The 17,523-nt window shown below is 36.5% G+C and overlaps 1 protein-coding gene across 1 annotated transcript; it reads left to right on the top strand.

Moving 5' to 3' along the window:
- The first annotated feature begins 9,815 nt into the window (after positions 1-9,815).
- Positions 9,816-17,149, top strand: LOC113229259 (translation initiation factor eIF-2B subunit beta). Its single transcript, XM_026462802.1, has 9 exons — positions 9,816-9,901; positions 10,581-10,667; positions 11,474-11,606; positions 12,982-13,095; positions 13,648-13,824; positions 13,890-13,985; positions 14,066-14,164; positions 14,503-14,603; positions 17,059-17,149. Exons 1-9 carry the CDS (start codon positions 9,816-9,818, stop codon positions 17,147-17,149), a joined length of 984 nt encoding a protein of 327 aa, XP_026318587.1.
- The last annotated feature ends 374 nt before the right edge of the window (positions 17,150-17,523 follow it).

Below are 17,523 nucleotides of genomic sequence, written 5' to 3' on the forward strand. Positions count from 1 at the left end.
ACTCTTGGTTAAGGTCTATACCCATAGTGAGACTATTCTCACTGGTCTGGTATAATGAACAGGGCACCCATCGAGTTGATACCACTTTTGCTACAAAATATGTAGAGTGGCACATCTTCTTTTTAGAACAAACCATTTGCCAGATCTATTGACCTGGCAGATAGTTTTGTAGAAAGTTCTTTGCCAAACTAGAACAAAGAGTCATAGAAGCTGTAGAACAGATGAATTTACATCAATATGTATGATTGTTGAAAAGGCCATTTTTAAGTAATTGCTGTGCATGTATTGATGCTGGAGGAAAACGGTTTGAGCACTTCTCTCATTTGGTGTTACACTGATGCAATTGTACATCTTGTAATGTTACAGGAGATAGATTTTAATTGATTTTTTAGTTTATTTCAAACTTATGACATGTGAAAAAACTACAAAACTCTGTGTATTTTTACAATACACATAAATTTAACATTTCTGCTGATTTTCCTCCAATCGTAAATAAGCACTTGTTACAGATGTTTTCACATACTTAAATCAATTTAGCTAAAATTTCCCATTACATCAACGTAGCACCAAACGAGCGACTCACTGTTTCAATCTGTAGTAATATTATAATAATATAACAATCAGTTTCATTTAAATTTCTATATTTGTTGAGAAATTGAAGGTTTTGCAACTGTCTGTTTCTCTCATACTTACCATTGCCAGTCACTCTCACTCTAAATATATGAATCTGAAACCTAAATATGGGTAAGAGGGACTGAAAGCTATTTCACTCAGAAAACATAATCTTTTAAAATTAGTTTCTGTTAGACAAATTTGGAGTTCTTTTAAGAGCCAGAATTCAAGTATACCATTTTAGAATGTTTTGTAATGAGTTGCCACAGTGGTCCAGGTAGACTTTTTTACAGTATGAGTTCTCAAAGTTACATTCCAGAAAAAAAATTACATACATAAATAACACTTATTTTTGTTCTGAAGCTTCAACGCTTTGAGCTTTCCTTGGCATGGTGTGCATTAGCGGAGTTATTTGGGCTATTGTTACAAAAATAGAGTAAAGGAATAGTAAAATTTGCAAAATTGTAATCATAGTAACTATAATTGGAGTACAGGACTTATTTTTCCAGAACTTCAATAGAATGCTCATTTCACAAAAAAGATTGCCATTTTTCTAATATATTTTTTCTGGGTTACAAACTGGGCAACACCCTGTAAGACTAGCACAACAGAGCCCCACTGGATGAGTTTTGAGACACTCTGTATGTTGTATTAGCCTACATTTTGCAAATTTACATGAGAATTTCCCTAAACGTAAAATACATATACATATTTATGAGCCTCAATTATTGTCTGCAAGTTATAAAAAAAAACTTCTACCAACACAAAATAAAAAATTAGACAACAAAGGAAGGGTTGCGACAGCATTCTGATGTCGGTACCGACCTCGAATTACATCTGCGCCGCCCATCGGCCGTAAATAACTTGCATAAGGCTGCGTATAATCCAATTTTATCACATTTTCAAGCGAAAATGATACACGACTTACAATCTCAATCACAGCCTTACCTGATGCAGTAGCCGCCCCTGGAAGTTATCCTCGTCCGGAGAAAGATCCATTTCACATCATTTTAACACCAAACAACAACCAAAACTAATATATCCGGAATAAACAACCGCTCATGCATAACTCATTTCCAAGCCCTACATTGTCCCTGTTTTACACTAATTTACATTTATAATACATTCAAAATAAAAAATGATTGTTAATTGAGGGATGTTATGTTAGTACCCGTATTAAATTAAAGCAGGAATCAAATAATTTCCAGAATAATACGAAGGAAAAGCTCTATCGATTTGGAAAACCATTATTTTGAAATGACAGCTGCAACTTGAGTTCTTGTAGCAATTTTTTTGACAGATTTATATAATACACCACCATAGTTTTTAGAACGTGTGTTCCAATTTATATTACAAAATTAACGGTGTCATCGAAAATCTATTCCATCCTCTAAGGAAATCTACAATAATTTTCTATGAAAACATTAGCTGGTTGACAGCCGAAACCATCATCGCAAAAATTTTTGCTATCTCACTTACGGTAAAGGTTGCCAACAACCATGATGCTAAATGCGATACAATAAAACGAGGGTAGAAGAACAATATGCGATAAACTTTTAATTTTCGCTGACTTCGTTAATAAGTCGTCGTCAAGTGTTCTTTATTAAAATGTTGCGCTATGAAGGACAAGTGGAATGGGAGCGGAGAAAAGCGTATTTAATTAGGTCTATGATTGCATTTCCCTCGGGTGAGTATCACCCCAATTTTTTTCCACGATATTTGAAATAAAAGAACGTAATTATATCAAGTTTGCACCTACATGGATGGCCGTCGTTTGGACTACAAACAAGGTCATTAGAGTTTTGGTGTGTGTGATCATTAATACATTTATTATTTACGTATATTACGTATACTGCCTCAGTGGCCAAACGGTTGCCATGACTACCACGCAGAGGTCCCAGGTTCGATTTCCGGACCGGGAGAGATATTTGTATGGCCTATATTTGTTTCTCTTGTGAGTTTGAGTGTAATTTGTGTTGTTATATGTGTGTGTCCATGGCACCCGCGACACAGGGTTTGCCTAGTACGGGGCTATGTTGAATGTATGCGTTATTATTATATTACTTCCAGCATTATCCCCAATACGTGAAGAACCTGCTGAAACACCTTCCACTGCAGACGTCACAGCTCAACTAGAAGCTGAACGTCCACTTCCCGATTTGATCATAGAAAGAGTTTATAAACGACACCACGACGACGAAACCGACGAATATTACGATAAATTCTCTAAAAAGATAATGAGATATTACAAAAAGCACATTCTAAAAGAAGAAGTTGACGATGACGCTAGCAGTTTTAATGAATCTTTAGTTGAATTCGATGCAGATGATGTAAATTATGAAGAAGATATTAGTTTCATGAAGTTCGAAAACCGGCGGCAAGAAATTTACAGTGTTGAAAACCAAAGTCTGAGTTTTGATGATTTGCAGCCTGCTGGTAATAATATTAGAGAGTTTGATGTTAAAAACAATGATTTCAGTGACGGAAATCAACATGTTGCTGAAAGAGACAATGTTGAAAATCACCTGAGTACAAATAAAGATGGAGACTCAAGAGTCAGTCAACAACTGAAATATCGTTGTGATGGCTCTTCCGAAGCTAGCAGCTCTGGTACGGACATAAACTCAAATTCACGATGCGATGTCATTGACAGTGATGCTACTGAAATACTTGAGCGTTTACAATATTCGAAATCGTCTGATGACGAAAGTAGTACTAAAGTAGACGACAAAGAAAAAAACAGTGAACTAAGCTATAATTCAGATGACAGTTGCATTATTCCTGTAAATTTACAAAGTCTCACAGGATATATAACTAAATCTTGTTCTGTAGAATACCCGCCTGCTCCAAAATCGCCACTTATACAAACTAGAATACCAGACATAAGTCATCACTTAAATGAGAGTACAAGTGACGAAAGCGAGCGTCTCATAGCTTCATTGACGCCCAGAGAAGAATCTAACCTCTTAGAAACAATAGCTGAAGTGCACATGGTTTTGGATCAAGACGCTTCAAAAGATCATGAAGATGATATTCAGCACAATAATACCAAAAGTAAGAATTTATAAATAAACTTATATTATAACACTATATATCATACTAATTAAATCTTGACGAACAATTTACAATATCCCTCTAATTGTGGCGCTCGCACTATACAGCGGCTTATAGTTTATTTTGATGTTGGGGCTCTCTGATACCTCTCTCTCTTGTCGTGTGTTACTTTTCCAGTAGAAGCAAAAGTTTATTCTTTATTTTTAAAGGTTTATTTATTAGGTCTGGCTAAAAAGCGGCAATTAGTCGGCTTACTGCCGTAGCGCCTATCTTGCCGCTGAAAATGGCTCTGATGATATTATGTGCTGTACAGTGCAAGCAAACATTATGACGCACAAATGTGGAAATGTTATTTTACTTTTACCTTTTTATATAAATCTAACAAACCTTTGTCGTGAAAGTACACTAGTTTTAGTTTAAGACGTCATGTTAAGATGAAAACTATAATTTCAGGAAGGGAAGCAGAAAAAAATCGCACGTTTCATGAAAATACAAACGACGTTGAAGAAGTCCACAATATTCGTCGCGAAAATCTTGAACATCCTGATCCTGAAATCGAAGTTATGAGAAGTGTACACACGTCATCACAAAGACTGTCCATAGAACGTCAATCTTCATCGCCTAACGCTGATTCATCTGTGCCAGATTTCAACACTGCAATACGCTTATCATTCGAAAGCATTAGGAATTCAAATAATGGCATAGATGCAAGAGAAACTTCAATTATTAATGACTATTTTCCAAGAATCAGTGCCATGGAAAGAATTTCTATAAATGAAAATGAAAAATCAAGAATAGTACTCAAAAGAGCCTTCAGTCTTCCGGAAAATTCTATGAAAATATTCAAAAGTGTTAACACACAGACTAATGAAATTGTTAAGCAACATAAACCTGCATTTGTGCAGACTGGGGTCGTATGGTTTTTCTTGTAAATGTAGGTACACAAACTGAAGAAATGCCTAAAACCAATATCGATACTCAAACCCAAGTTGATAGACAAGTTAAAACCGTACAAATTCAGACAGAAGAAGCGGTTACAAATAATGTAGAAATTCAAACTGAAACCCGAGAAGCAAACATGATTGATTCAGAATCACAGACTGATGATTTTTTAGAAGGACGTTGGCATCGTTATTGCAATTATTATGAAAATACTACAAAATTTTATTTTTTCTAATATTTTGCGACCTCTAATTGGGATTCATGTAATTTTTAATAATTTATTTTAGATTTTTTTTTTCTAGGCTTCGTTTTGGAAGCACAACATTTTGCGATAATCATTTTTGGTAGTTGCATTAAATGATACACAATACTACGGTATGCCGTTAGTCCGTTTCAACGTTTTACCTGAATATGTCTTTGTTAATGTAACTACCTAGCGCTGATGCACATGCAATGTCAATTAAGGACCCTTTGATTTTTTGCTTTGTTGTCATTATTGTGACTTGAAGTTAATAGTATAGAATCTAAGGATTAGTTTTTGTTAGTTTTTGCTGTAGAATGATTCTTTAGCATTTATTTTTAAAATTTCCATTTTCCTTCCAGATAAGAAATTAAACATCTATGTCAAGAAATTTGCCAATTAGGTATTATTCTGGCTATCTTTACGATAAATGAAATCTAAAGAAAACTTAAAAATATTCATTATAATTTACTCACGATTATAGTAATCATTGATTTTTATAACAGAGTGTTTTTTTTAATGGGACGTTAAGGGGAAATCCGAAACCATAAAAAATACAAGGAAACTGTCTTAGGAACCTCTAAGTCTTTTTTGTGAAAACAATTTTGGGATAATCAGTTTTGTGGTCAAGCATTGTCCGTAAAAATGAATACGACTGAATTTTTTAAGTGCCAATCGACTCAGTTTCATGAAGGAATCATTTCATCATGCGGGACGAAAAACGGTTTCAACTTCTGCCGTCCCGATTTTTTCGTCCCATACCATAAAATCATTCTTATAAGAAACTGAGTCTATTGGCATTAAAACAAATTTGCATTATTAATTTTGTATGATAAATATTTTATGAAATTTGACCAATTTCAAGAGTCTCGATTTTTTTCGTCCCTTACAATGAAATGATTCCTTCATGAAACTGAGCCGATTAGCACTAAAAAAAATTTTTACCAATTAAATTCATTTTTATGGACAACACACACTTGACCAAAAATTGACTATGCCAAAATGGTTTTCATAAAAAAAGACTCAGTGATTCCTAAGACAGTTTCCTTGTATCTTCTTTGGTTTCGGATTTCCCGATACTGTCCCATTAAAAAATAACATTCTATTTTAAGTGATATTGAAATCATGATTATCTCGGTATTATTCCTTTTCCAATAATCATTGATTTTTTAGACAATATAATTATATATTCAAAACATATTTAAATCGTGTTTTCAGTTTAGGTTTCTTTTCTTGCAGCCCACTACTGACGTATTTTATTAAGTCAAAAAGGAAAGGGAAATATTATTAATAATAATAATAAATAATTTTTTGGGCTGAATTTCAGATAGTATTGGGTCATGGGAAAATTTCCATTTTGAAAAAAAAAACAAATTTTTAAGAAAAATAAATATATTTCATGATATTTTTCCTATATTTTTCCTGTAATTCTTCACATTTGACGTTGACTCCTGTCAAAAGTTGAAGTTACTGAACGAAAACCATGGAACCACCAAAAGATTTTTTTTTCGTTGTTGTGAAATGATTTTAAATCTGGTTTTTCTTTAACTAAACGAGTTTATTTTATAATTCCCTCTAAATAAAACTTCACAAGATATTCTAAACATAGAACATTATTACTAGAATCTTCAAAATTCTATTTCTCCAATTTTTCAAATTTTTTGGGACTTTTTCCGGAAAAAATTCCACTGTTTGAAATTTTTTGGAAAATTACCCAATAGTAATGGCAGAACTCTTGCACTGAAAAAAAATGTTAATGTCATTTTGACATCGCACAGTTCCAGTGGTTCACTATAAGACTGTGCAGTGGTTCCATTCATGGCTATTACACCACTCAAGGTGTAATAGTTAAATATGCGCAGGCGATTATTCAATAAATATAAGAGATATCAAAAAGCATTAAACTGATATCGAAATTCACTGCCTCTGCTGGACTGCCACGCCCCAGCCCAGTACCAGCTTCGATTTCCGGGCCGGGAGTGTTCATGGCACCCGCGACACAGGGTATCCCAAGTGCAGGGTTATATTGAGTGTGTGCGTTATTATTATTATTATTATCATTTAAAGTACGTTACCTAATGAGTAAATCGATATCAATAATATTTTTTAAATTAAACTAGAAGTATCCACAATTTTAACATTAAACGCTCTCATGCATTGAATATAACACTCGTAGAGAGGCTTTAGTTTAGTTACTGTAAAAATAAGGTAACAGATAACAAAAATGATATGAATATAGTACTTGGTACTTGGTGCAATGGGCTGGTGTCCGAATATAGTAATAAAACCATCTTTTATTTGAGTGAAAGTATAATGGCACAGACGATTATTTGGTCAAGTGTGAGTGGTCCATAAAAATTAATAAAATTAATCAAAATTTTTTTAGTGCTGATCGATTTCATGTAAAATCAAATTCAAAGTCAAATTTAATAAAAAACATTTTTCAAACAAATATGTATGGGAGCGTTGAATGTTGAATTTTGTATATTTCTAGTATATATCAATAATTACTTATTGCATCTGCTGTTGGGGTAACGCTGCCAAAACACAACTCATAGAAGCAGAAAGAGCACAAAGAGTAGTCCTTAAAGTCGCGCTAAAACTACCATACAGATATCCGACAACACAACTGTATGAAAAATCAAAAACCCTAAGTATAAGAAAATTATTTATTTACCAATGCTTACGCCGTTACCACAAAATAACCATCCCCACACTACCTATCGCCAATCAAAGACATTTTTCATGCCCTGTACCCTTTAGAAAAAGTAAATTTGGACAAAAACATTACAGCTTCGTGGCACCTCGTATCTACAACAGGCTAAGTAGAAAAGTAAAAAACATGAGAAACTATAATAACTATAGGTTTAAGATAATGCTTAAGGATCAGCTAAATGCGTACGACTACGAAGGTACAGAAAATCTATTGCACTGTGTCACTTAACAGAATGAAACATCAAAATTATAATTACACTTATTTATTTATATATTCATTATAAATCTCAATATCACTTACTATATTCAACTCTTACTCCAATATGAATAATCACGCACGCACATTCATACACACATACACACAATACACACACACACACACACACACACACACACTCAAATATACTATACACTTATAGATGTATATATTACATTCCTTTTATATTATACTTCATATTTGCATACTCTTTTATTAATTTCACATGTTAATGTAGAGTCTACACCGGAGGTAAAAGGGTGAAAGCCTGGTGCTCTGTAACACAGGTTAATCCTAGTATGGACACCAGACTTTCACAAACGAAACTGTCATATAACTTGTAAGGACCCATTGTAAGGATACATTAAGTTTCTTTTGTGAAAGTTAATAAAAAAAAAATTTTAATTTATTTTTATATTTTTTTTTAATATTGATGTTAATTTACTTATTAGGTAACGTACTTTCGATATCTTTTTATAGCTTTTCAATATCTCTGATATTTATAGAATAAACGCCTGGTCACGCTTAACGATTACACCCGGTATATTTGAGAGTTCCATTGATTTTAAAAGAGGCTGTATGATGAAACCTTTGCCTGCCTAAAATAAATGAGTGCAAATTAAAAAAAAAATAAAGTTTTCAATTTCAACATTTCAAGTGGTTTTCAATTTGTGGGTTATGCCCATTCCCATTCCCTATTTACCAAAATTATATGAACCCGTTGTTTGAAACTGATTTTAAATGTTTAACGTTTCGCCCAACAGTCTATCTTAGTTTTGGCATCATGAAAGATACCCCTGGAGCAAACCAAGTCTTCAACGATATAGTTGAGAGAGAATGGCATGACTGGACTACTGTTTTTACCGACGCTTCAAAATTACACGAACATGGCGACTTGGGAGCCGCGGTTTGGTTCCCCAAGTTCAATGTCGTACTCAGTTTTAAATCCCCCTATCTGAATTCGGTCTTTTCGGGAGAGGCAATTGCAATACTCGAAGCCATTTTATATATTGAGTCCCATAAAATTAATAAATGTTTGGTTTTCTCAGACTCACTAAGTTGCCTCCAAGACATTATTAAGCTACCGTTTCATTCCAAAGACAATTTCTCCATCACCCTCCAAATTAAGGAAGCTCTGTACCGATGTCATTGTGCGGGAATTGAGGTAACTCTGGCCTGGATTCCCGGTCACACTGGGATCAGTGGCAACGAAGCAGTAGACGCCTTTGCAAAGGATGCGACAAGAATTGGCGTGTGCAAATACTGTAAGTGCTTTCCCAGAGATCTGCTCGCCATGACTAAACCCCAAATGCTAGCCTCCTGGTCGGTCCTTTGGCAGGAATCACGACAAACTGTTGGTAGACACTATGGTAATCTCCAACCAAATCTACCCACTAAACCCTGGTTTTTTAAACGTCGCGATTTGCCTAAAAACATCACTTCCACTATTATTCGTTTGCGCTTAGGCCATGTTTGCACACCTGTATTTTTGCGTAAAATCAGAGTTCGAGATCACTCTCTGTGCGAGTGCGGCCTAGAAGACGGTACCTTGGAACACATTTTTTTCAATTGTCCTAATATTGCTGTTCCACTTTATAACTTACTTTCTCCAAAATTCCCCCGCCCCGTTAACATAAACAACCTCTTAACTTTAGTGTTCTCCCCCCATATTGTTACTCTATGTAAATTTATCCACTTAAATAACATATATTTATAAATATTGTTTTGCTGTTTTGTTTTACATTCTCAACTGAGTACTCCCGTAGTCCAACTTACCAACACCGGTTAATGTCCTATTAGAGCTTAGCGAAAATTTTTTTTTTGGTTTCGTTTTTTTTTTCTTTCAACTGTGACATTGGCAAAATCATCAGTTCTCATATTGATGGAGCCATAAAAATAAAAAGTGAAGTGGGTTATGCTTATGTGTTTTATTTTTAAATGATTAAAAATTAAAATATTTGAGTTTTTGTGTTAAGTGGGTAATTATTTAATAATATGTCGCCATTAGAGGATTCAGTGATAGAATTAAACACGAAACATGTCGACAATATAGTAAAATTTGTCTCGGATATTCGAAATGGGTAAGTCGTGGCAGATTTCTAATTTTGATCTTTCTAATTTACGCAATTCTGTAATTATAGTAACTAATTATCACTTGTCTTATATATTAACGCTTAACATAAGGCCCTATGTTGTATCGTCGATTGTTTTAAACGTAAAATTGGTTAAGTTTCTGTTCAACAATATTTATGTGTTATTACATCAGAAATGTATTTATTAATTTTTTAATTAAACATTTTTATTAAAGAAAGTCAACAGCCTGTTACAATCAAAGTATTCATGTTAAAAACAATAACAAGACCAATTTATTATATATAATAAACAATACCAAGATTGAACTGGTGATTTAGTTGCACTGAATGGAATATGTACCTTAAGTTGTAGTAAGATCAATAGTTGCATGGAATATGTAGTATATACTTATGAAAAACAACAGGAGGTTTATTTCAAACAAGATCACAATGAATGACTAAAGCCTTCAAACAATACAATGAACAATGACAAAAACAATATCAACAAATACTATTGTGAAGGCTATGCAAAATCGTTTCTGACTTTTTACCATATTTCATTGAAAACTGTATAAAACAAGATTAGAAGTTATTATTATTTATTATAGATATGGAAATAAGTCAGTCTCCCTCTGGGATAGTTTGAGAATATTGACCCCTGCTTACTAATTACTTGTATTGTTTGCAGAAAGTTGGAAGGCTCCAACAAGATAGCAGTGGCGACAGTGGCTCTACTGGAGCTGGTCATCTCTGACTCACAAAATGCCAATGCCATGTAAGTATTCTGCTGTTATAATCATAAACAACGTAACCAACACTTTTTAGATAAATAGAGTTATTACATATTATCTGTAATCAGCGAAATGAGATCATCAACCCCCTCTAATTAGTTTATTATATCTTAATTAGTTTCAGTTTTATTGTTAGGCAAATCGAGTTTAATTAACATAGATGCCAATGTCTTGTAAATGTGCATAATGCAAATATGTTGTTTATGACAAGGAGTGCAGTACTGCATTAAAGGCTTCTTATATCAGGTATTTCAGAAATAAGGGTGTATAGTAGAACAGGAATGGTTTCAAACAGCATGTTTATTGGCTTAAGCTACATGTAGAAATTAGTTAGTAATTCAATTACAATGAAAGGGATTGTGGCATAGCCGCGTTGAGGTGACGGACGCTGGCACATGTCTATATTTCTGTTTGTTTGATCTATGTATGATAATAATAATAAAGAGCTTTATTTATCTATTTTGAAACAACAACAGTTTAGCCTTAAATAATATAATGTTACACAATATGTAGATAAAACTAGTTTTTCAGAATTTTCCCCTGATGATACATTTTATATTAGTAATAGTACGACGCGTTCCGAGTAGCTCCGTTAAAGTTGTCACTAAAATATACTCAACTTATAACTATGATCATCATGATGGTACCCAAATCACATGAAATATTCAATTTTATTCTAAACACTCAATTTAAGTTTTTTTAATCAGTAATAAATTCATTTTATATTTTTGACTTTGTACAATGTTCACTTACGTATATTATGTATGCAAGCATTTGATGTCAATTACAGGCAGCTGAGTTGCGTAGTACGCGAGGTGGGACGTCGCATTGTCCGCGCTCTGCCCGCCGAGCTCGTCGCGGCCAACATGGTGCGGCGCGTGCTCAGGGCCATCCAGGACGAGTACCGCGCCAACGCAGACCAGGTATCACACTTATTCATTCATCAATTAACTTTCAAATTTGTTCATTACTATGAAAAATTCGAGATAATTACTTAGTACTCCAAAAAACTCGACCATATTGCACTGGGATAATGTTTCTTTTCATTTGTTACAGTGCAAATAAACAGAAAATTAAAAATTAATTAAAATTATTTACTTTTTACTGCCTCCATAGCCAAACGGTTACCATGCCAGACTGCCACGCAGAGGTCCCAGGTTCGATTCCCGGGCCAGGAGAAATATTTGTATGGCCTACATTTAGTTCTCTCGTGAGTTTGGTGTAATTTGTGGTTGTCTATGTGTGTGTCCATGGTACCCGCGACACTGGGTTGCCCTAGTGTGGGGCTACGTTGACCGTGTGGGTTATTATTATTACACTTACTGATGATAAGAAATACCACCATAGGTAATATTTTTGGTGCAGCTATAATTTTTTCACACCAAAACAGCACAACAAGGCATTTTTCTACGATTTTAGAGATTATGATCGAGAGAATTGACACAACCATAACGTACAAAGCGAAAATGGCGGACTGTAGTAGGCGGAACTACGCCTACAATTGGCACGCGTGCTACACTTACTAACCACTTCTACTGTATTTATTGTTCTGTGGCTATCGCTGTCCTCGTCCCACCACATAGCCATAAAATGTCATTCTCTACATCACATTACGTACCAGCAGAGGCAGCACACATGTAAATGTGTAATGCATTGTCTTTATTTATTTATTAGCACGGTATATAAACATAAAAATGTATTATATTTCATTATAACTTAAACTAAACTCAAGTCACTAATAGCCCCGCACTAGGGAAACCCGGTATCGCGGGTGCCGTGGACACAAAACAAACTCACGAGAGAAATAAATGTAGGCCATTTAAACATTTATCCCGGCCCGGGAATCGAAATCTAATCGAATTTGTGTAAAAATAAAATGTAATCTACAAATATAACACCAATTATTATTATTTTATAGATTCTCGTCTCTCCGGTGATCTAAACACGGATTTTGTTTTATCAAAAGGGAGAGGCGGTGTTCCCTGACAATGGCACAGTCGGTCACGGGCTCAGGTTTAAGAACCGGTGAACGACCATCGCTTAATTCTTCATTTGTGTTAGAAGCGCAACGACACAGCAAAAACAATTGGAATCATTTTAGTGGAGTCCACACCCTGTGGGGTGGGTGTCGGTGGGCTCATGCGTCAGTTCGAGATACTTCTGTTGATAGTGTTCATTGATAATCTTTCGGTTTTGGCTTCATTTCAAGTATTGTTAGTGCAATTGGTAACTTTCGATCTGTTATCTAGCCCAACAGTTGCCCCTTTTTGAACTTGACTTAAGTGGCTCCTTACGCAGTACGGCGGCGGCGAGAGTCTTCAGAAACTGGTGCTCGGTGCAGGCGCGAGGAGAGCCACGCTCGGGCCCAACCAGCAGGACCTCAGGGAGCCCTTGAGAGAACACATCGCTGAGGTATGTTTGTTCAGGTTCTACAGTTGGCCATTCAAGAAGCAATAGGAGGTTATATTTACCGGACGACTTATTCTAATAACTTTGTTGCGTCAACGAATAACAATACCATCGAGACCATTTCAAAATCAGCAAGAAGAATCTTAGTCATTTGTATAATTATATGGATTTTAGAAAAGGCGTTGAAAGAATTTGACGATGCTAATGCAGGTTTTGTCGGATTTCTTTCCGAGAGCCTCGCCGTTCCTCCTTCGCTTTGCTAGAAAGACTAGAACTCTTATCCTTATGTCGTTGATATAACATCTAATCGCACGAATAGCTCTGCTTCCTCTTTCCTAATGCGTAGAGGAAAAGAATGGAATAACGTAACTACCGCCATCTGCGTTTTCCGAAAAGAACAATTTAGGTCAGATTGAAGGACTCTTTTATACAAATGCGTACCATTGTCCTTCGGGCGCTCCGTTTGGAAGAAAGAATATCGTGTTTGTCTCGGTGGTCGGTCGGAAGTCGAGAACGAGAGCGCACCAACGTGACGTTTCCCTCGCCCGATCGCAGATCCGCCTCGAGCTGGAGACGTCGGCGCAGTCCATCTGCGGGACGGCGCGCTCGCACGTGCACGCGGACGAGCTGATCCTGACGTACGGCGCGTCGGCGCTGGCCGAGCGCTTCCTCAAGACGTGCCTGAGCCGCAAGTTCCGGCTGATCCTGGTCGAGGGCACGCAGCACCAGAAGGTGACGCAGCTGCGGTTGGCCGCCGGCCGCGGAAGGGGCCGAGGCTAATGTTTGGTTCGCCGCAGAGCCACGCGATGGCGCTGCGCCTGAGCGCGGCGGGCGCGCCCGTCACCGTGGTGAGCAACGCGGCCGTGTGCGGGCTCATGTCGCGGGTCAACAAGGTGCGGCGAGGGCGAGGGGCGGGGGGCGAGGGGCAGGGCGCTGCGCCCGCGCAGCCCCGCCACTGACGTGTCTCTCGCAGGTGGTGGTGGGCGCGCGGGCGGCGCTGGCGGGCGGCGCGGCGCTGGCCGAGGCGGGGCTGCACGCCGTCACCACGGCCGCCAAGTTCTACAGCGTGCCGGTGAGTCGTCGTGTTGCGAATCGATTGCTGTTACTGACGGGTCGCTGGAGCCTTGTTGGAAGATTGCCGATTCAAATCGTTTCAAGTCAAAGTGAACGAGGCTCTCTTAAAACGAAGTAGCTTCATAATGTGCTTTTTTAAAATAAGACAGCAGGTCCCTTCTGTCACCGCGGCCAGTGTTGCCATTTTTTTTATCCATCATATTTGAGTGAATTCAAATTATTTTCAATAAAATGGCAATCTTGGAGTGACAATTGCTCCTATGAATTTCCCAATATCCGGTGTAATACACATACGCCACAATTTCATAACGTGGAAACCCATGTGGCCCCCTCCAGGTGATCGTGCTGGCCCCCCTGTACAAGCTGTCTCCCCTGTACGCGTGCGACCAGCACCACTTCAACGCGCTGGCGCCGCCGCATCACGCGCTGCCCTACGAGTGAGGACTTTTCACCTTCCATTATTTCTCGCGACCCAACTTAATTCAGACATTGATTTTCTCTTCATTTACTCCTAAGTTTTAAATATAAGTACCAATGTTTTGTGCTGACAACTATTGCCCAGTAATACAATAATGACGAAATTCAATTTAACCGCCACCATTTCGCTCCCTCAATAATAGTGATAAAATTAAGAAAGTACATTTTGGGAAATGGATGAAAATATCAAAAAAAAAACACGGACATGTAATATATAAAGAAATGCGACTATGAACTGGCAATCGGTACTACTTCAATTTTGACAACTTTACAAGATGAAGAAAAAACTTGCTGGCATCATTTATATAGTGTGTGGTTCTCTGAACGTCTAAGATTGGAGTATTATTAAGTAGAGTAGGATATAGAGTTGACGTAAACCACAATTTCCGTAATAAGTTGATGTATTAAGTAAAAAGTGTACAGTATAGTTTTGGATGCTTGTCTGTGGCCGATCGCTAGTGAAGCGAGTTGTCAACTGTCTTTATGAGCATTTACACGTGCAATATGTAAGTTTATAAGTTAGCAAAGTATTGTACGGTGCAAAAACCGTACATATAGCATCTCGTAGTTTTCAAATTTTTTTATTACACATGTAATGCATGTACACTACGTATTTTAATTTAATAAACCAGATGCTATATAAATTTAGATAGTACCGGTTGCCAGTTCACAGTCGAATGTTTAATTTTATGTATTCGTTTATTGACATATTATGCAGCTTTTTAATTTGTTTTATAATATATAACTTAATTTTTTTCATGTGGTCTTATGCAAATATAGTATTTCGAGTGAGTCGCTTTCTAGTTGTCCTTTCGTTCTTTTTATTATACGCATTGCTCACCAAAAGCAGTACACAGAAGTAAAATTCACGTCGCTAAACAATTAAAAAATTAAATATCATTTATGTATTGAGCTTAAATGTTCGAGAAGGTGAGTCAACCTAAGTAACGATTAACCTCATATTTTTTATTAGATTATTACAAATTGAAAATAAGTTCATTTTGTAATTGCCTTACTTTTATATTTTAATAAGGACATTTAAAATTCAAATTCGATTCAAATATACTATAACCAATTACGAAGTTAATCAGATAACAATTCATTTTAAATTACATAAAACTCGTCTGATGCTAAAGTTAAGCAAGTTAAAATAACAATCATATTTTCATACATAGTAATGACACAGTATAATAAATTCGGTAAAATACGCATATATTTTCCGAGAAAATTGTATTTGATGCTTGACTCCATCTAACGTCGGGCTGCTCGAGTTTTTCGATGATCCCGAACTCACAGACGGATTGGAGCACCCAAGTCTACAGAGTTTCTTAGAGAGTCTACGAAGTGGTTTCCATCTCACCATCTCCGCATCCTTCAAACCTGGCATTGTAAGATCACGCGGGCGTCATGTTCATTCGGTCTTCAAACCTGCAAGATGTGGAATGGTCTCCCGCCATATCTTCGACGCTATGACATGGGGTTCTTCAAAAAGCGAATCAACAGGCAGGGCTCTCAAAGGCTAACACAACACATAGGCAGTTCATCTGATGATCAGATGTCCATGGACGACGATGACCACTTTCCATCAAGTGTCTCGTCTGCTCGTTTCCCTCCTACTATATAGTATAATTTATTTCAAAAAAATACTATACACGTTACCACGATTTCGTTTAACCAAGGTAATCGACTCTTTTATGGAACTTTTAGGGAACTGTATACGTTTTTACAATAAGATTCCGGAGCATATATTAAGATTATCATTTCCTAAGTTTAAAAAGTACATTAAAAATATTTTCATAGAAAAGTCATATTACACAATTGAAGACTACGTGGTAGATAAAGATGTAGTGGAAATACGACATGACCCCTATATTCCACACAAATTTGATTCAAAGTGTATTCCATGGTATTTAAGTTTATTTGAAAAGAGCAATCACTAGAGTTTCTTGCTCGTTCTTCTCAGGGAAATCAGCGTAGGTTTTCAAGTGTAAATTTATTTTTCCCATGTGATAAATGATTCTTTGATTTTGTTACTAACATCATTAACAACAACTTTATTCCCATGTCTTTTTACAAAACATAATAAATTTACCAAAAACAAACTTTTTTTGTTGTACTATCAGACACTTTTGAGATCTGGTATTTGGTAGTAAGGTAGGTTCAAATATGCGACGTCCTCCGCGATGACTCCCATCCCCGTCCTGACTAGAGTTATTACCGTTTAGACCAGGGTTTTTCTAGTCACAAATCCTTTACGAAAAGATAAAAAAACTAGGTTTACCTTTTACTAACTTATATTGTTTGTGATATGTAACGTTTACAAATTACATATGAATAGTTAGTGTGACGTTTAGTAGGCTCCTGCTGTTAGTAACGTTGTCTTGCGAGGTGGTAACCCCGTACATGCGTTCGCAGGAGCGCGGAGGCGTGCTCGTCGCGCGTCGTCGCGCCGCAGTACGACTTCGTGCCGCCCGACCACATCACGCTGTTCATCACCAACCTGTAAGTGCCGTGGTCGTTTGTTGACATAACAACGCCTGCTCTTCTATTTAGACGTTCACGGTTCGAATTTCAGTGACGACACTTGTAAATATAAAGTAGCAACATTCATACATTTTTTGTAAAAAAAAGATCGAACAAACACTAACCGTGGCTGCCGCTCTTGCTACTAATAAAATAATTATTGCGATTAATATAGGCGACATCTCTTGTCAGCCGCTGGTAGCTGTAAAGGTACCTGGCCGAGCGAAGAAAAACCTTGCATAATTCTCACAGGTGGCATTGCGGCAAAAAACAAGTCGTTTAGTAATAAATATTCGAATAGGTTATGCTGACTCAATTACTGTCCTATTTCGGTAGGAATCATATTTTTCATAGTGA

This window comes from Hyposmocoma kahamanoa, unplaced genomic scaffold (assembly GCF_003589595.1).
Source record: "Hyposmocoma kahamanoa isolate Upper Pololo Valley unplaced genomic scaffold, ASM358959v1 100059, whole genome shotgun sequence".
In the NCBI taxonomy this organism is placed as follows: domain Eukaryota; kingdom Metazoa; phylum Arthropoda; class Insecta; order Lepidoptera; family Cosmopterigidae; genus Hyposmocoma; species Hyposmocoma kahamanoa.

Excerpts from the sequence above, each read along its gene's own strand:
- LOC113229259 (XM_026462802.1), top strand. The coding sequence starts at position 9,816 with ATGTCGCCATTAGAGGATTCAGTGATAGAATTAAACACGAAACATGTC. Across the intron at positions 10,668-11,473 it reads TCACAAAATGCCAATGCCAT|GCAGCTGAGTTGCGTAGTAC; the intron begins GTAAGTATTCTG and ends TGTCAATTACAG. Across the intron at positions 13,825-13,889 it reads AGGGCACGCAGCACCAGAAG|AGCCACGCGATGGCGCTGCG; the intron begins GTGACGCAGCTG and ends GGTTCGCCGCAG.